At 36.4% G+C, this 21,058-nt stretch overlaps 3 protein-coding genes across 26 annotated transcripts in view; 1 reads left to right on the forward strand and 2 right to left on the reverse strand.

Moving 5' to 3' along the window:
* Positions 1–7,901, reverse strand: part of ERVFC1 (Endogenous retrovirus group FC1 Env polyprotein) — a 435,581-nt gene extending 427,680 nt beyond the window's left edge. For 13 of the 15 annotated variants that reach the window (XR_012127471.1, XR_012127469.1, XR_012127473.1 and 10 more), the window contains exon 1: positions 7,729–7,892. The gene's annotated coding sequence lies outside the window, so the exon portion shown is untranslated. Of the gene's footprint in view, positions 1–7,728 lie in introns of all 15 variants that reach the window. The other 2 variants (XM_073227853.1, XM_073227852.1) reach the window with 1 other exon arrangement.
* A 1,591-nt stretch (positions 7,902–9,492) lies between these two features.
* On the reverse strand, positions 9,493–11,808 carry NAP1L3 (nucleosome assembly protein 1 like 3). Its single transcript, XM_017642991.3, is given in 5 exon segments — positions 9,493–10,724; positions 10,727–11,025; positions 11,028–11,385; positions 11,387–11,640; positions 11,643–11,808. Coding segments are annotated over 5 exon segments (1,629 nt in total). The 3' UTR covers positions 9,493–10,172.
* Positions 11,490–21,058, forward strand: part of FAM133A (family with sequence similarity 133 member A) — a 47,954-nt gene continuing 38,385 nt past the window's right edge. For 3 of the 10 annotated variants that reach the window (XM_017642995.3, XM_037003833.2, XM_037003836.2), the window contains exons 1-2: positions 11,984–12,098; positions 13,173–13,242. The gene's annotated coding sequence lies outside the window, so the exon portion shown is untranslated. Of the gene's footprint in view, positions 11,575–11,983; positions 12,099–12,295; positions 12,536–12,671; positions 12,762–13,172; positions 13,243–21,058 lie in introns of those variants that run through there. The other 7 variants (XM_017642993.3, XM_017643000.3, XM_017642994.3 and 4 more) reach the window with 3 other exon arrangements.

Consider the following 21,058-nt stretch of genomic DNA (forward strand, 5'->3'; position numbering starts at 1 on the left):
CTCTTCTTGCCAGATACTAAAGAATATATGAAAAATTTGTTTTAAAAGATTTATACCAGCACAAGAGAAACACTTTGAACGCTTTTACATTTTCTCATATAAAATGCATCTGTGAAAAATCTGTCTTACAAGTTCTATACTGTCACAAGAATAACACTTTTGAACCAGAAATAGGCCCAAACACTTAAGGGAATGGATTATATAATAAAGGCCACAATTAATTCCATTGGATATCCAATATTCAATAAATGTTGTTGAAACAACTGTTTATGTTGAGAGAAAAAAAGTGGAATAACTCGGCGGAGCAGCCCGGAAGTGGGTGTGCGAGCCGGCAGTGGCGGCAACTGAGGGGCCAGAGAGCAGCCGCGCACCCAGCAGCCGCCCAGAATCTCCTCCCAGTGCACAGCCACCTGGGCCAGAACCAAAGGCCACCGCCAGCATGCAGCTGGCCAGTGCAGGCAGAGGAGTGACGCGCTCTCAGGAGAGCACACCCGGCTCGCCTGTCACACCCCACAGGGCTCTGGGCTACCCTGATGGTGACCCTACCCACGGCAGCTTAGGGAATTAATCCGGAGGCTGCTCCAGGAGTGCAGGTAACTGACACAGGCAGTGGAGAACGGCAAGGCAACTAACAAACAGAAAAGGACTTTTTCTCCCAGATGACACACGTGCTACCTGCCTACAGCTACCTCTATTGCCATGAAAAGGCAGAAGAATTTGGTGCAGTCAACAACTACCCAGACAAACCCTGAGAGAGGGCCTGGGGAGATAGATTTAACCAATCTTCCTGAAAAAGAATTCAAAATAAAGGTCATAACCATGCTGATGGACCAGCAGAGACATATGCAAGAGATAAAGGAGCAAGTTGGGAGGGAGAATACAGAAATAAAACAATCTCTAGAAGGACTTAACAGCAGACTGGATGAGATGCAAGAGGCCATTAATGGAATAGAAATCAGAGGACAGGAATACAGAGAAGCTGATGCAGAGAGAGATAAAAGGATCTCCAGGAATGAAACAATATTAAGAGAACTGTGTGACCAATCCAAATGGAACAATATTCACATTATAGGAGTACCAGAAGAAGAAGATGAGAGAAAGGGACAGAAAGTGTCTTTGAAGAAATAATTCCTGAAAACTTCCGCAAACTGGGGGAGGAAATAGTCTCTCAGACCATGGAGGCCCACAGTACTCCCAACACAAGGGACCCAATGAGGACAACAACAAGACATATAATAATGAAAATGGCAAAGATCAAGGACAAGGACAGAATATTAAAGGCATCCAGAGAGAGAAAAAAGATCACCTACAAAGGAAAACCCATCAGGCTATCATCAGACTTCTCAACAGAAACCTTACAGGCCAGAAGAGAATGGCATGATATATTAAATGCAATGAAACAGAAGGGCCTTGAACCAAGAATACTGTATCCAGAATGATTATCATTTAAATATGAAGGAGGGGTTACACAACTCCCAGACAAACAAAAGTTGAGGGAATTTGCATCCCACAAACCACCTCTACAGGATATTTTAGAGGGGATGCCCTAGATGGGAGCACTACTAAGGCTAAATAAATGTCACCAGAGAAAATAAAATTACCAAAGAATGCAGACCAACCAAATACTACCTAAAGGCAAAAAATAAAATCAACTATGCACAAAAGCAGTCAAAGGAAACACAAAAGAACACGAATAAAACACCTAATATATAAAGAATGGAGGAGGAGGAATAAGAAGGGACAGAAATAAAGAATCATAAAACTGTGTTTATAATAGCTTCATAAGAGAGTTAAGTTAAACAGCTAGATAGTAAAGAAGCTACCGTTGAACTTTTGGTAACCATGAATATAAAGCCTGCAATGGCAATAAGTACATATCTTTCAATAATCACCCTAAATGTAAATGGACAGAATGCACCAATCAAAAGACACAGAGTAATAGAATGGATAAAAAAGCAAGACCCGTCTATATGCTACTTACAGGAGACCCACCTCAAACCCAAAGAAATACATAGACTAAAAGTCAGGGGATGGAAAAAGATACTTCATGCAAACAATAGGGAGACAAAAGCAGGTGTTGCAGTACTTGTATCAGACAAAATAGAATTCAAAACAAAGAAAGTAACAAGAGATAAAGAAGGACATTACATAATGATAAAGGGGTCAGTCCAACAAGAGGATATAACCACTGTAAATATATATGCACCCAATACAGGAGCACCAATATATGTGAAACAAATACTTAACAAAATTAAAGGAGGAAACAGAACACAATGCACTCATTCTAGCAGACTTCAACACACCACTCACTACATAGGACAGATCCACCAGACAGAAAATAAGTAAGGACACAGAGGCACTGAACAAAACACTACAACAGATGGTCTTAACAGACATCTGCAGAACTCTACAACCAAAAGCAGCAGGATACACATTCTTCTTAAGTGCACATGGAAGATTTTCCAGAATAGACCACATACTAGGCCACAAAAAGAACCTCAGTAAGTGAAAAAAGATTGAAATCCTACCAACCAACCTCTCAGACCACAAAGGCATAAAACTAGAAATAAATTGTACAAAGAAAACAAAAAGCCTCACAAACACATGGAGGATTATCAACATGCTCCTAAATAATCAATGGATCAATGACCAAATTAAAATAGAGATCAAGCAATATATGGAGACAAAGGACAATGACAGCATAAAGCCCTAACTTCTATGGGACGCAGCAAAAGCAGTCCTAAAAGGAACGTATATAGCAATCCAGGCCTATTTAAAGAAGCAAGAACAATCCCAAAGGAATAGTGTAAAGTCACAATTATTGAATGTGGAAAAATAAGAACAAATGAGGCCCAAAGTCAGCAAAAGGAGGGACATAATAAAGATCAAAGAAGAAATAAAATTGAGAAGAATAAAACAATAGAAAAAAATCAATGAAACCAAGAGCTGGTTCTTTGAGAAAATAAACAAAATAGATAAGCCCCTAGCCAGACTTAAGAGAAAAACAGAATCTACGCACATCAACAGAATCAGAAATGAGAAAGGAAAAATCACAATGGACCGCACAGAATTACAAGAATTGTTACAGAATACTATGAGAATCTACATGCTAACAAGCTGGAAAACCAAGAGGAAATGGACAACTTCCTAGAAAAATATAACCTTCCAAGACTGACCAAGGAAGAAACAAAACATCTAAACAGACCAATTACCAGCAATGAAATTGAAGAGTTAATCAAAAAACTACCCAAGAGTAAAACCCCCGGGCCAGGTGGATTTACCACGGAATTCTATCAGACATACAGAGAAGACATAATACACATTCTCCTTAAAGTTTTCCAAAAAACAGAAGAGGAGGGAAAACTTCCAAACTCATTCTATGAAACCAACATCACTCTTAATACCAGACAAAGACACCACCAAAAATGGAAATTACAGACCTATATCCCTGATGAACATAGATGCAAAACTATTCAACAAAATATTAGCAAACCAAATTAAAAATACATGAAGAGGATCATACACCATGACCAAGTGGGATTCATCTCAGGGATGCAAGGATGGTACAACGTTCGAAAATCTATCAACATCATCCACCACATCAACAAAAAGAAGGACAAAAACCACATGATCATCTCCATAGGTGCTGAAAAAGCATTCGAGAAAATTTAACATCCATTCATGATGAAAATGCTCAACAAAATGGGTACAGAGGGCAAGTACCTCAACATAATAAAGGCCATATATGACAAACCCAGAGCCAACATCATACTTAACAGCGAGAATCTGAAAGCTTATCCTCTAAAATTGGGAACAAGACAGGGATGCCCACTCTCCCCACTGCTATTCAGCATAGTACTGGAGGTTCTAGCCACAGCAATCAGACAAAACAAAGAAGTAGAAAGCATCCAGATTGGTAAAGAAGAAGTCAAATTGTCACTATTTGCAGATGACATGATATTGCACATAAAAAACCCTAAAGACTCCACTCCAAAACTACTAGAACTAATATCTGTATTCAGTAAAGTTACAGGATACAAAATTAATACACAGAAATCTGTTGCTTTCCTATACAGTATGGTGAACTAGCAGAAAGAGAAATCAGGAAAACAATTCCATTCACAATTGCATCAAAAAGAATAAAATACCTAGGAATAAACCTAACCAAGTAACTGAAAGGCCTATACCCTGAAAACTACAAGACACTCTTAAGAGAAATTAAAGAGGACACTAACAAATGGAAACTCATCCCAAGCTCTTGTCTAGGAAGAATTAATGTCAAAATGGCCATCCTGCCCAAAGCAATATACAGATTCGATGCAACCCCTAACAAATTACCAACAGCATTCTTCAACGAACTGGAACAAATAGTTTTAAAATTCATATGGAACAACAAAAGACCCTGAATAGCCAAAGCAATCCTGAGAAGGAAGAATAACGCAGGGGGCATCTCGCTTCCCAACTTCAAGCTCTACTACAAAGGCACAGTAATCAAGACAGTCTGGTACTGGCACAAGAACAGAGCCACAGACCAGTGGAACAGAACACAGAGTCCAGATATTAATCCAAACATATATGGTCAATTAATATATTATAAAGGAGCCATGGACACACAATGGAGAAATGACAGCCTCTTCAACACCTGGTATCTGTAAAACTGGACAGCTACATGTGAGAGAATGAAACTGGATCATTGTCTAAACCCAAAATGGATCAAAGACCTGAATGTAAGTCATGAAATCATAAAACTCTTAGAAAAAAACATTAAGACAAAAATCTCTTGGACATAAACATGAGCAACTTCTTCATGAACATATCTCCCCGAGCAAGGGAAAAAAAGCAAAAATGAACAAGTGGGACTATATCAAGCTGAAAAGCTTCTGTACAGCAAAGGACACCACCAATAGAACAAAAAGGCATCCTACAGGATGGGATAATATATTCATAAATGACAGATCTGATAAAGGGTTGGCATCCAAAATATATAAAGAGCTCATGGACCTCAAAAAACAAAAAGCAAATAATCCAATAAAAAAATGCGCAGAGGAGCTGAACAGACAGTTCTCCAAAGAAGAAATTCAGATGGCCAACAGACACATGAAAAGATGCTCCACATCGCTAAGTCATCAGAGAAATACAATTTAAAATCACAATGAGATATCACCTCACACCAGTAACAACTGCCACCATCCAAAAGACAAACAACAAATGTTGGCGAGGTTGTGGAGAAAGGGGAACCCTCCTACACTGCTGGTGGGAATGTAAATTAGTTCAACCATTGTGGGAAACAGTATGGAGATTCCTCAAAATGCTCAAAATAGAAATACCATTTGACCCAGGAATTCCACTTCTAGGTATTTACCCTAAGAATGCAGCAGCCCAGTTTTAAAAAGACAGATGCACCCCTATGTTTATTGCAGCACTATTTACAATAGCCAAGAAATGGAAGCAACCTACGTGTCCATCAGTAGATAAAGATGTGGTACATATACACATGGAATATTATTCAGCCATAAGAAGAAAACAAATCCTACCATTTGCAACAACATGGATGGAGAGAGAGGGTATTATGCTCAGTGAAATAAGCCAAGCAGAGAAAGACAAGTTCCAAATGATTTCACTCATATGTAGAGTATAAGAACAAAGAAAAAAGTAAAGGAACAAAACAGCAGCAGACTCACAGAACCCAAGAATGGACTAACAGTTACCAAAGGGAAAGGGACTGGGGAGGATGGGTGGGAAGGAAGGGATAAGGTTGCGGGGAGAAAGGGGGCATTACAATTAGCATGCATAATGTGGGGGGAGGCACGGGGAGGGCTGTGCAACACAGAGAAGACAAGTAGTGATTCTGCAGCATCTTACTACGCTGATGGACAGTGACTGTAATGGGGTTTGTCGGGGGTACTTGGTGATGGGGGAGTCTAGTAAACATAATGTTCCTCATGTAATTGTAGATTAATGATACCAAAGTTAAACAAATAAATAAATAAGATAAGAATTTTAGCCTTTGCAGACCATGTGATGAGAGCTATTGCACTCTGCCATAGTAGTGCGAGAGCAGCCACAGAAACATGCAAATAAATGAGCCTGGCTGTAAAAAAAAAAAAGTGGTATAACTACTTTGATCTGTACATCAAAATGATTCCAGAAAGATTAAACCTTTAAATGAAACTATAAGGAGTGTTTTAAGAAAACTAGGCAATTAAAAAAATTATCTTGGCGTACAAAGGTCTTTCTAAGCCAAATACCCAAACTTCATAATGGGGAAAAAAAGATAAACGTGACTAGATTAACATTAAAACTCTTCTACAGAGAAAAAGAGAGAAAAAAACTAAACAAAGTCAAAAGGGAAAATGTTTCAACATATATTTTTTCTTTATTTCAAAGATAGTGCTTCCAATTACTAATCAAGTAGAAAAATATGCTCCTGATCTAAATGCCCACAAGCTTATTAAATAAGTTGTATCCATTTAATATCTTAAAAAGAATGAAGTTTATATGCACTAATATAGAAAGGGTTCCAAAATAAATGAAAAGTGAAAGGGATAATAGTTATCATTTTAATAAAGGTAAAGATATTTCTTTTTCACATAAAGTGTGGCTATCTTTGAACACAGAATTGTTTGAATCATTTTTTTACTTCTTAGTATATTTTCAAATTTTTCTATAATTAATCTATTTTATAATCAGAAGATGTGATAAAATAATAAAGTGACAACTTTCGGTGAAGCATAGTGAAAAGAAAATGTCCTCAATCACTTTAGTTCCTGTAACTCAAGAGTAAAAGATGAGTGGCACACTTGCAAACAATTTTATTAGCACTACAGCTTCATTATGTTTATTTTTTCTTTATAAATCCCTGTTACCCAAAATTAAAAAACAATAGTTAACGATATTAATGTGTTCTTGAAAGCTCTTAACCCTATGCTACTTTATTTAAGCGATAAAATTTTGTAATGTACCACAGCATAAGAAGTCACATTTTTATAGCGCAATAATGAAGGCACACCTAACAATAATTGACGGATTTAAACCATTTCTCCTTCTGAGCTGGAGACAAAACACACACTTGGGTTGGCTCTTTAAGCACGTTTTCCTTCCCAAATAAATATTAGCTTCAGTGAAGAGTTCTGATAATTTTCCCTCTCTCAAATCTACATGACAAAAAGGCATTATAGGTTCATAATATATAGTAATGAACAAAGAGATACTTTAAAGAATTTGCTGTTTTCTCTTGAAGAAAAGTATACTTCTAAATGCTGTTTTATACTTAAATTTTTTAATTTAAAAAATACACTCGACAAAAAAACACAAAAACCTGAAGTAACTTAGAAGTGCATTGAAGTTATTATTACTGCCGGCTGTCCTAATACATATGCCGTGGGTCACAAACCTCATCAAGGAAGAGTTCATACTTTTTTTTCCCTGAGCCTGCAATGCCTTTTCAAATTTGGCTTCCATATTATCACATGGCCCCTGAAGCTTTTTGAGGGCAAGAACGCAGGTATCCCTAGACCCCAGCAGAAAGGGGCATTTTCATCATTTGACTGTGTTGTCGCTTTCTTCACTTTGCTGGACAGTTTCTTCCCATTACCTCTGCAGCGGACTCTGCTGCTGTTGAGGAAAGCCCCTCGTTACCTGAGTCGGCCATGTTAAAGGAGAAGGACAAACTTTTAGAGCGACTACCGTGGACGCTCGGTGCCCAATTCGGGGTGGGAAAGAACTCACAGAGAAGGAGTTGGGGGCGACTGCAGAGCAGGAGGAGATGACGACTTCCAAGGTCGGGCTGAGAGCAGAGGAGGGGGACAGCTGGCCTTTACCTCGAATCACAGCAAAAGCAAACTGCACACCAAAACGAAGGGGCGCAACACCCGGTAAAGTCTCTTCTCACGCCCGCCCTCTGCCCGGAAGGAGTCGGCTCCTCCTTCTGGCATCATTCATTGGTTAATCAAGTGTGATGGACAAACCTGCCTCCCAACGAATATGCCAGCCCGCCGGGTTTCCAGGCTCTGTTCACCTCCTACTAGCCAATGTGGTTGAAGCGCACAGCTCAGACCGCTTTTATTTCCACAATCCTAGCTTTCTGCCGCAGAAATCCTTGGCACCTGCCCCCGCCCCCCGCCCTAAGCCCCTCCCTCACCCCAGCCGCCCGTAAATTGAAAAGGTAAAAATACCAGTACGCTTTCTTTCCAATTTGCTTTTTACACCCGCCACCAACTTGCATTCGCCTTTTGATTTGAGCCAAGAACTTGAAGTAAAACCTAATTAAGAAACGGACTGGGAGAAAAATACGCCCATCTATACAGGACACATCTTCCTGTAGTGTGCTTCTGCATGATTTTTAGTTTCTACATTTCTGCTTCTATTTTGCAAGTATTCTATAGTGACATGTGTCCCTTTAATATTGGAAAATACCCAGCAGGAAAGGGCTAAATGCTTTGGTAAGTGTTCTAAGATGCAATAAGGATATTACATTCCAAGTAGAAGTTTTAGGGGCTCTGCTATCTCTGATGTCTGGCAAACAGTTATACATCTGATTTGGGAACCTGTGCGGCAGTTACACCATATTTATTATAGTCTTCCATTGGCCCTGACATATAAGTAAATCTAGTACCACACCCTTCCTTGAAGAAAGCAAAAGTCTCATAAATAAAGGCACTCTCAAAATTGCAGTGGAATTGCTAAAAGCAGTAATTTGTGTCTTGGTTTTGAATAAAGCATAACAATCTAAATATGCAAACATATGTGATTGGTTAAATGTAGTATATCTTGGGTTGTAATATTTTACATTTGTAGACATGAGAAGGGGACTATTAGTAAGCAGGGATAAAAGCAAGATACTGAAGTATATAGGATGGGATTTGGGAAGACTGTTAAGTAATTTTATGCCAGGAGACACAGAAATGCCCAAACCTGTCTCCCTGCTGCCACAACTCTTTTCTGTAAGGTCTCAAAGGAAAATATTTATGCAGGTGGGGAAATGGCAAATGTGAAATAAAATATTTTTTTTATTTGCTGTGCGTGTGCCTTTGTGCCCAGTGTGCAGTTCTCTGGTAAACTGAGTTCAGGGGCCTTCTCCTCATACTAATTCCAAAGCCAAATCTCAGGATTTAATTACCCTGAAACCAGCTGCATGGTGCAGAAGAGGTGAGAAAATGATGTCACCTATAAGAAAAAACAAGCCACACTTGAGAGTGTGTCCTCCTCCCAAGTCAAGGTGGAGCGTTGCCCTGGGTCACTTTACCCATCCTGAGTCATTTACTCATCCTTCTCCTCAAAGTGAAAGTTTCTGGGTGAGGCACTTCTGCCCTCCCCTCCCCCTTCTCCCCCATCTTTATTCCCTCCTATCCTTTCAACTCCCCACCCTCTTCCCATTCACCTCCTGCCCTTCCTTCCCTTTCTGGGAAATATATCAGGATAATTGTTATATTTTTACAATTTCCCTTTTCCTATAATCACATTTTTTATAATTAGGAGCAAATGCTAGATTTTTATACCACAATACACTTTATTTGATACTTATTTTAGTTTGCAATATAAGAACATGAAAAAAAACATGATATAAAGTGATCATTTCCAGTGAAAGGCAAAACAGAACATATTACAAAGAAAATGTGGCTAGTAACTCTAGTTTACAATTACATAGTTTAAGATGAGTAAAAACTTTTTTTTAATACTATGTCATATTAACACCTCAGTGGTAAACAGTAACTTCATTATGATTAAATTTACAGACTACTATGTCACATAAACAAGCTCACAGCAGTTGTATCATATTTAGTCCTCATGGACATTCTTAAATGTATGGTAATCTTTTTTTACACAAATTTCACAATACAATGTTCTAGTTTATATAAGTACTATATTATCTATAGCAAAGTAATGAAGGCACAGCCAGTGCAAGATGATTTAAAACCTTAGTCTTTTGGGCTGGAAAAAAAAAAAAAAACACTTGCCTTGGTACTTCAGGAACATTTTTTTTTTCAAGCAAATATTTGTCTTAGTTAACAATTCTGACAGTTTCCACAACTATATTCTAATAGAAACATGACAAAAAGACTTTACAAAAATCAAAACTCTGCAGCACCAAACTAACATGCTTTAGATAACTAACAGTTTACATTTTTTGAAAAGAATAACACTACAACAGGCTAGACAGAATAAACTGATACTTAAGATGCTTTAAGACAATTTTTTAGACTACCAAGAAAATATGAAAACACAAGACTATAAGGAATACTAATGTTGAGGTTATAGGGCAGGGTTGTTTTTTTTTTTTCAAAGCTATATAAACCTGCTTCACTTCTGCTTAAAGTTTTAAGATTCTTGAAAATTTTTTCAGGCAGCCTTTTTCTGTTTCCGTAATCTTTGCCATCATCATAGATACCATTGACTTCTCCTGTATAGTAATAGACTGACTTCAGGATGACGTTATCATGTAAAATTTGACCAATTTCAAAGTCCTCATCAAGGATAGCACCTTCTCGTGGTTCCAGCTTTCCAATCTTAGGAATCTCAGGAGGGCTAAAGAAATTGAAGACTGATGCATTAGGAACCACTCTTGGCTGGATTTCAATGCCTCCAGTAGCAGTTGTGCAATGCTGAGTGGTTGTCATGGTGACATTCTTTCCTCTTCTCCAGTCTATTTTACAGCCTTTGCAAACTTGGATTTCCCATCCCCAAGAGAAGAAGGGATCGTTGTGATCTGGTTTGGACTTTATTATATGTATGTCTTGGTCAGCACCTCATTTCTGAAATATGGATTTGGTAGAAAATAAAATTCAAATGTGTAACTTACAGGCTGACCAGGTTTTGAGAACTTCAGGCTTACATCTGACAAAAACTTCAGAATGGGCTCATCATATTTCTGAATCATAGGCCCAAGTTTGTCAACATTCTTTAAAACAGTCAGCCAATACTCAGGAATGCCTTTAGGATCTTCTTTCTTTGGCTTTCCCTTGCGAGCTCTTTTAAGATTCACTCTTTCTTTAGGCCTGACCTCAGGAACTCTTAGGAGCCTCTCTTAACTGCAGCCTTTGTCTTAGCCTCTGTTACTTTAGACTGTTCTTTATCTTGTGCCTTTACCTGGGGGACTTCTTTAGGATCTTTTACTTCAGGCTTTCGCTCCATAAAATCTTTGGACTCGGCTTTTTCTTCAGACCTTGCCACAGGAATTTCTTTAGGACCCTCATTTTCTTCAGTCTTTACCTCAAGTTTTTCTTTAGGTTCGTCTTCTTCTTCCTCACCCTCTAAGGCAGGCATTTCCCTAGGGCTGTCTTCCTGCACCTCCTCATCTCTGCTGAACACCTCATCCTCTGAATTCCATTCACATTCTTCTTCTGTCGGTTCATATTCGGCATTGATGATTTAAAAACGCCGATCATTCCAGAGGCTTATTGAGTTCAGCGTATTTTCTTTCGAGATCGTGAATTGCCTTTAGGAACAGGGCGTCTACCTTGTCACATTCATTTTGAATATTTCTGAGCGCCTGCACACGATTTCTAACTGCCTGAGGGAGCCGATCTACGAAATTTGTGCTCGAGGGAGTCCGCCGCGCCCTTCTGGAAGGCTCAGGTATCCTCTTCTTTCTATATAAGCGGCTGCGGCGGCTGCAACTGCTGCTGCAACTAGAGACTTCTTTCTATATAAGCGGCTGCGGCGGCTGCAACTGCTGCTGCAACTAGAGCTGCTGCTAGCGCTACTGCTGTCAAAATCTTCCCCAGAATCACTAGACGAGCTAGCCATCATCTCTTCAGCAACCCCCTGCGCGGCAGGTTCCGAGACCATGTTAAGGTCGGTTTCTGCCATTTTGCAAGCCTGCAAACCTTTTAAGGTGGCGGCTACCGCTGAGACCGCGAGCGCCCGAGATGGGCAAAAAATGACTCACGGATGCTTGAGTGGCTGCGGCGGAGGCCAGGACTGAGGAGCTGGCAACGGCGAAGGCAACAGTAGCGCGGGGCGGGGCGAGGCGGGACTGGGCTGCGGCGATCGTACTGAGGTGGCAGCAGCAGTGGAGGCCTGGGCGACAGCAGCGGTGGCAAGGCCTCTCCCTGGTGCCGCTGCTGCAGACAGAGGCGTGTCGCACCGAAAGGCGCAGCGTAAGACCCCAAGATCTCTTCACGGTTTAGATCGCGAGACCCTTCCCCTTACAGTCAGACCAGCCGTAAATTGAGCTCCCAGTGTGCCTTTAGCTCGCACCTCATTTGCTGGGAAAGTTTGATTGACAATCCCTAAGCCAAATGAATGACCAAACGCACAGGCCGCCCTCCAGGCTCCGCCTACCTTCCCAGACGCTCCTTGGTAGCTGAGGCACACTCGCCTCGAAGACGTTAATTCCCCTCAAAATTGTACCTTTATAGTTTTGTAACTCAAAAAAAAAGCTTAGATATGAGACAAAAGTAGTAGACATAGTTCCTAACAAGGGAAGAGGACTATCCTCCCATTCGCTCATCCTGAATTCCCGTTTGTCAGGAGCCTCATGACAAAAATCTGTTTTTAAAAAATTGGATGAAAATACTCCAAATGGCGTCATTGGGTAGTGTAATTATGGATGATTTTTTAAAAATTCTACTTTATCTATTTTATCTATGAGCATGTAATTTTACACTGGAAAAAAGGGGGGAGTCGTTTATTTGGCATAGGGGGGAGGGGCTAGAAAGCAGGCATATTGCATTCCACGTAGCAGTTTTAATAAGTGTTGTCTGTGGTGTCTGGCAAGCCTGGTTTATATCCAACTACAAGGTTTGCGAACCCATGTTGCCGTGAGTCAGTTACACCATTTTTACTGTATTTCTCTTTTTAAGCTGGCATTTAATATAGTCCAACATCGCTGCTGACTTGCCACGTATCCTTTTTTAATGCTTGCAACAACCTCGTTGATAAAATAAAAGGGCATTCAAATATTAGGTAGTAGTGTTTAAAAGCAGATTGTTTGCTCTATACTTTCGTACAGTTTTCAATTACACGAACAGCAGGATAGGAGGGGGAATTTGTTGTGCTGAAAGTGCATCCTCTGTTAGGGTATATATACTTTACAATGTCATATGCCACCAGTTTCCTTCTAACATTGTAAAATTCTAGCCATCTTAAAGTATGATTTACAAGTCCAGTAGTATGTGAATAAACTTACAAAATTAAGTTTAAAAACAGATATCTGTTATTTTTATTTACAGGATTCTTTTCTGCTACTGAACACCTCCCTTGGTACAACCAAAAAGACCAGTGTTTACTTTTCATGAAAAGGTAAGGAACATATTTAACCCATTTTTATGAATGACAAGAATTACCTATCTGTATTTGAACAAAATTCACAGGGTTTAGTCTTTAAAAAACTTAATTGGAAAATATCTTGATATCTCTATGGGAGCAGAAATTTCCAAAGAGGTGATGTGACATATTAATGTAGAAAATAACCTAATTAATCACATTCACTGTCTAAATCTGCTCATAGAATACAGGTAGTAAATTAAAATGTAACATGATGATTTTTCATTTCAAATGAGGAAAAATATTCAAGTTAGATTAACCTTTATGTTAACTTTTTTGCTATAGGATTTGTGCTTTTTCATTTAGTTATGGATTTTTTAAAAGTTAGGAAACATTTTTATTTTCTTTATTATAAGTGAATTTCCTTTTATTGTTTATTTCTGATTGTCAAAGTATATAAGCATTGAAAGAAAAAAATGCAATATAGAAAATTCCAACGATAGTAAAAATACATAATCTTAACAACCAAATCATAACCGTTGTTAGCATTTTGATTCATTTCCTTCCAGAATTTTCTTTTTACATATACCCACCTGCCTATTTATATATACTGTTTTATCTATGTGACATAATATTATGCTTTGTAACCTGCTAATATAATTTATCAATTAATTGTGCCTATATTTTCATGGTGAATGATCAACATCTTATTTTAAAATAGATACATATTCCATGCAAATATTTGCCTTAATTTATTTAACCAGATTCCTATCGTAGGGCAGCTACTTCCCACACCTTCCTCTACTAACATACACATTTTTTTCCTGTTTTAAAAAAATTATCCTTGGATACCTACTATATGCACTTGTGAAACTTAGTCATAGGATGAATTCCTAGAAATAGGAGTGCTAGAATAAATTGTGTGCTCATTTTAGTCTTTGATACATGTTGTGGAACTTCTCTCCAGAAAAGTTATAACAATTTACAGTCCCATCAATAATCTCTAAATTCATTTAGTCATTCAACTAATATATTTTTATGCCTGCCATGTACTGGGCACATGTGATAGAGGATGGCAATATAATGGTGAGTAAAACTTGCTGGGTGCATATCCTTTCATTTTATAATTTCAATCAAAACATGTACTATGGGAATAATGACTTAAATCAGTAGGGTTAGACCATAAATATTGTTCTGTAACTTGCTATTTTCATTTAAAATGAGGGGCATCTTTTTTTAAATGAATGTTCTTTTATTTTTATAGTACTTTAATTAATGGTTTCATATACATGTTAAATTTTGTACCCCATCAGAAATTAGAAATTAGTATTTTGGAGTGAGCAATGTACTAGGGATCCAGATTTTTTTTAATGTATTTTTATTAGCTAGCTCATTTTCTTAGTACCATTTATTTGATAATCTTTCTGTCTCATGCTTATTTGCAGTAACACCTTAATCATATTAACCAAATCTCTTGGTTCTGTTTCTGAATTCTGTTTTCTGATCCATTGTCTGTGATTTTACTGCAAACAACTAATGAAGCAGTTTTTAAATAACTTTATATTTTGTTAAATACATTGAAAAAAGGTCAGATAGTATATTGAAATCCAAATAAGAAAGTGAAAGTAACTCAGAACACACTGAGAGGTAATCACTATTCACATTTTTAATGAACATCTCCAAATTAATTTGTTATTATTATATATTTGTATTTGTTAGATTAGTGGTAAGACTGAATGTCTTTTGATAGGTTCATCGTCCATTTGAGAATTGCCTACTCATATGCTGTGTTTGCTTTTCCATTGAATTAAGAAAGAAACTAATTGGAAGTGTCAATCCTTGACTTTGATTTAAGACAGCTATGACTCCTTTAGAAACCTCTGTTCTGACTTACGATATTGGACAAACGTGACTCAATTACAGCTTTCATTCTAAAAGCATCTCCTTAGAGGGTTTAGATGATTTCCAATGGTTAGTACTTACTCATCCACACTGATACAGAAAAGTTTGGAATGGAACAGGAGAATAAAAAGAAAAAAGCTTATAGAAAGCTCAAAGATAATATATTAATGAACTATTCTACTTTTTGATTTGAAAATATTTTTCCCCAAGCCATAGACTAAAGGTGATTTCTTTTAACTACAACAGTCTGCTTTTTAAGTGTATGTACTACCTGAAGTATTTTGAAACACACTTTTATTTTTGTAGCTTTCTTTGCCTATTAATTTTATAATGGCAGATCCCTAAAAGAAATGATTTTCTTCAGATAATCAATGTAATTTATGTATTATATGATATATTTTCTACTGTGAATATTTTTGTAAGTATTAGTTCTAACTTATAATATGCTTATTTTTCTTTATAAGCCTATCTATAAATGACTTTATAATGATATGTTCTCTGTTCCATTATTTCATGATACTCTTTTTTGGAGTTATTGTTCATACTTCTACATGAGATGATGCTTAACACAGATTCTAGTAGTGTACTAAGGCTGGGCATAGTTCTTTGACATCTGTTTATACCTTCTCTGTTATGAACATATACACAACCCCAGCCACCACCCCTGTCACACAAACACACATATATAATACACTATGACAAGTGCTACAGCATTATCTTTTGTTGTAGATATTTAAGAAGACAAGCTCACTTATTTTGGGACATATTTTCATGTTATTCTTTTTGCTGTTGTTCATCTGGACAAGTTTTATCTGAATATACAAGTTAATTTTTTTAAATCAATTTTATTGAAGTAATAAAGATACAACTGTATATAAAGTGTATGATCTGATGTTTTGATAAGTCTAGACACTTATAAAGTCATCACTACAGTCAAGATGAAGAAAATATTCACCCACAGAAGTTCCATCATGCCTCTCCTCCCCTTGTCCCTAGCTAACCCCTGATCTGCTCTCTGTTTCTATAGATTGGTTTGCATTTTCTAGAATGCGATATAAATGGAATCATACACTATATCCCTATTTTTGCTTGTCTTATTTTACATAGCCTAGTTACTTTGGGATTCTTCCATGTTGCTGTGTGCATAGTCATTTTCCTATTTTGTTATTGAGTAGTTATCCATTACTTGGATATGCTACAATTTGTTGATGGGCATTTTGTGTTTTGAGTTTTGGGCTACTATAAATAAAACTGCTTTGTTCATTTGTTTATGTCTTTGTATGGACATATGTTTCCATTTCTTTTAGAAAAATACCTAGGAGTGGAATGACTTGATCACATGGTATGTGTTTATTTAACTTTTTAAGAAATTAGTTGTTTCCGAAGTGGTTGTACAATTTTGTATTCCCACCAGGAGTAGCAACACTTGGTATGGTCAATCTTTTTAAATGTAGCCATTCTAATAGTAGTAGTATGTCACTCTGGTTTTACTTTGCATTTCCCAAATGACTAATGTCAGACATCTTTTTGTGTACTGATTTATCATCCACATATAATCTTTGATGAAGTGTCTATTCAAATTTTGCCCATTTTTCTATTGGGATGTTGTCTTACTATTGAGTTTTGAGAATTTTTTATATATTCTGGATACAAGTCCTTTATAAAATATAATCTCTGAAAATATTTTCTCCCAATCCATGGATATTCTTTTCATCCTCTTGACAGTGTCTTTCACAGCTTTGCAAAGAGCAGAAGTTTTAAATTTTGATGAAGTCCAATTTATCATCATCTTTTTTCTTTTATAAATCATTGCTTTTTGGTATCATCTCTAAGCAGTCTTTGCCTAGCCCAAGGCCACAAAGATAGTCTTCTGTGTTATCTTAGAAGTCTTATGCTTTTAGGTTTTACATTTAGATCTGATCTGTTTTTGTATGTGGTACAAGACATGGATTGAAAAAAAAACTTTTTACATATGTATATCTAATTGTTCCAGCATCATTTGTGGAAAGACTGTCCTTTCTACACTGAATTACCTTTGCACCTTCATCAGAAATTAGTTATATATATGGGTGTATGTTAGAATCTCTATTCTATTCCATTGTGTACTGTCTTTAATCACCTAATTGGTAAATGTTTCTTAGATTTATCTGGGATGGAATGAGCTAAATTATGGGATTAAGGATAACAGAATTCATTAAAGTAGAGGTAGTTATAGCAGCTATATCTTCATCCTTGGCATCTCATTTTGTTCTCAAATATCTGAGAGAAAGGGGCAAATAACAACAGTAATAACCTAGAAAACAAATCAGAACACAAATGTTCTATGTTATGGAGTTGCCAGTGTGTGGCTGTCTACAGCCCAGCCATGGGAATGGTAGCTAGCATTTTTCAGGAGCACAGATAGTGCCTTTGTTTTTCTTGCCTTTGATAAGAGAGACCTGTTTGCTAAAATGTAAATAGAAAGTATTTTAAAGCTGCTCATAAATTATGGTTAAAAAAGGAATAGTAATAAAAAATTGGTTATTATTTTACCCTATGGTTTTCACAGCAAAATTATTTCATTCTATACTCATTCCTAAATAAGGATACATACAAATGAGTAGAAAATGATATATAACTATAACATTTTATTTTTTAAGCAAATAACTTTAATTTAAAGTAAATGAATTGTGTTTCTGGTACTGTAGCCTTGATTGCATGGAGTTTAAAAGGAAAGATACAATTAATGCAATGGCAGAGAAGGAAAATCAGTTACTAATTTGGATATTTGTTCTAATGCTAGTTTTCAACTTAAAAATATCATTCATGTTCAAAAATGTAAATCCACATGACAGAGGAACACTTTTACAAGAGCACTCAAGAATTTTTGCCTGTAGTACTCATTTGTAGAATTCCCACACTAAAATTCAAATAAAGCAGACCTTTTTTATTGCAGGTTTGGAAGCATTTTTTTTTATTCTACTAAAAAGGGAGGAAAAATTCAAAGGATTTGAATGATGAACAATGTCCATACATGTATATGTGACTACAATAACTATTTCTAAAGTTTACATTATATTTGGACAATGTAGAACAAGCCCAAACTGACATTTTTCTGCCAATTTTCATCCAGAATACCCAGGTGTTTTTAATTAATTTGATTTAGTCGTCCTCTAAGGAAAAATGAGTCTTAGGGTACATACAAATGAGTAGAAAATGGTATGTAACTATAACAGAATGTCTCCTGTTATTTCAAAGGGAAAAAAATCAATGCAATTTTAAATAAAATCCAAACCAAGTGCTGTTTTAGTATTTTACACCACACAGAGCCTTCTTTCTTTTTGAGAGCTTTCAAACTTTCTGACAGTCCTAAATTACATGATCTTCCATTTTCTAAAATTCAAACTTGTATCCCATGTTTATTTTTTATACCATTTATTTTTTTATTCCATTATAAAGGTTGACTATAAAATTTTAATGTAATTAACTACATATATCTCAAAATATAATTAAGTAATTCCCAATGTGTTGAAATAATGATTTATCTTCTTGATATTAAAACATTTTTTTAAATTTTTTATTTCTTGGTTAAGTTTAGAGTACTGTGTATTGTGACTTAATTTTAAATACCTACTGACTACCTTAGATTTTCCTGTTTCTTTTCTATTGCTTAGAGAAATGGTCTCAAGCCTAACAGCTGTGTGAAAATATTGTCCTTTTTGGAGGTGGAAGGGATTTTAGAGATTATCTAGTCTAATCTCTTCACAGAGACTGGGGAAACTGAGACACTCCTTTGGACATTCTAGGTGTTTTTAGGTATTCATCGCTATAAATAATTCTACAGTTATAATAACACTTTTACAAATTTTATTATGTATTCAAAATGTCATTTTCACAAATGTTGATGATTTTGGTTTCAGGGCAGATTAAGGAGTAAATAAACATAGTTCAGATCCTCTAATAATGGATCTGAATTATCCTAATCATTATGTAGTAAGTGTTCATAGTTTTCACTGAATAACAATAACTAACTTTTTCTCTTTCAGAGTATCAGACTCTGGACCAAGTGCTTTACTTTTAGTATTCATTTTTAATGAGATCATTGAGGGATTTATTAACATTCTCATACTATCCTTATATGATATTCTCCTCATATCATCCTTAGTATCCTCTTATCCTCAATGAGGATACTGGGTCTAAGTGAATGACTTGCCTAAGGTCACATAGTTTATAATTGGAAGAGCCCAGTTGTGAAACCAGATGGCTTGATTCTAGATGTTGAGTTCTTAACCACTCTGCTATACCATCTTTAATGAACAAAAGTGAATAAAATAGACAGAAATGCTGGAATTGGATTTAAATGACAGCCATGACCAATCTCCCATTCCTCTGGTAATAGTTATGTTTTCATAGTGTTAGCACTTTTAGGGGCACCAGTTCACAAGTTCCTATGACTTATATAATAGTCTTAGCTTAAACTGACAAGGTATATTAGAACAAGTTGATTTAATAAAAAAGGTTTTTTTAAAAAATTCTAACATACCTAATGACTTTATTTGGTTAAAAGCCAAACACTGGGAGGTCACAGCTTAAAATAAATGCCAATGTAACCAATCCACAATTAAATGAAACATATCCTAGGAATTTTTCCATTTAAGTATCCCTAGCAGCACAGGAACCTGCTGCACTTTGAGGGGCCTGGAGGTGTGACCTGAGGCTACCCACTGAAAACAGGAAACTCCCTTGAAATCTGTATATTTTAACTGTAAATCTCTTTTCAAAATCTGAGTTGTATTCCATAATTTACTGACGTTAGTTTTTATTTAACATAAGATGCACTTGCCCCTGAGTAAAATTGACACCCAGGAAGACATACAATAATGATGTGATCCAATTTCCTGTGATCTTCAGGCAACAGCACAGGCTCTGTGGTAACTGTCTGGGTTTAAAGGCCTTCTACTTGCTGTCTCTATGACCCTAGACAAGTCACACACCTCCAAGTCTCCGTTTCCTTATCTGTAAAAAGAAGATAATGGGAACTGCCCCAAACAGTTATTATATACGAATTGGGAGGATAAGCTATATAAATTATTCATCAGATGCATAAAGGCTCAATAAGTGTTATCTATTATTATTATACTATTCACAGGGCCATATAGGGATTCCTATCCCTGTTAAATAAGTATAACTCAGGGCCAAGGTTAATAAATTTAATCAACTTGAGTTGCTGACTTTTATATGTGCCCCATTCCTTTCAACTTAAAAAATAACTTGATTTGCCTTGTGACCCAGAGTCAAATTTTGTTAAGGTGACAGTTAATATCCTTGGTTTAGTTATTCTCCAGTGTGGCAGACTTTTCAATTACATGCTTAGCATGTAGTAGAGATAAATCTTCAGCAAATCTAGTATTATAGTTTCAAAGTGAAGATTACTAACACTTTACTATTAGAGAACAGTAATGAAACTCAGCAATAAAAGAGAAGAAGTAAGGAAATTGTATCATGACTATAACTGAATAAATGAACAGGATGTCTAATGAACTCGTTTTTAGTTATCAAAAAATCTGCTTTATACAGAAAAAGAAACAAGAAATGGAGTCATAACTTCTCCAGATTCATTATTTTGTTTGGTGACTCACTTGAAGCAGATGTAATCAAAATTTTTAAATTATAATATTAAACAGGTTTGTCTGTCTTTTATGACCAGTGTTTGTCTAAAACACTAATAAAGCATTCTCTGTTCAGCGGTAACCAAATGCTCTAATTAACACAATTTCATTATCTGCTACCATGAGAATGTGTCTAACCTCTGGAAGAAAGGTTAAGAATGACATAATGACCAAATTACATAAATTGTTAGACTAAATGGCCAATCTGCTTGCAGCAACCTCCAAGCTATTCCCTAACTTCTAAAATATGCTATACATAGGTCTTTGAAAAATCTTCTTAAAAACACTTACTTTATACCTCT

This window comes from Manis javanica, chromosome X (assembly GCF_040802235.1).
Source record: "Manis javanica isolate MJ-LG chromosome X, MJ_LKY, whole genome shotgun sequence".
Classification (NCBI taxonomy): domain Eukaryota; kingdom Metazoa; phylum Chordata; class Mammalia; order Pholidota; family Manidae; genus Manis; species Manis javanica.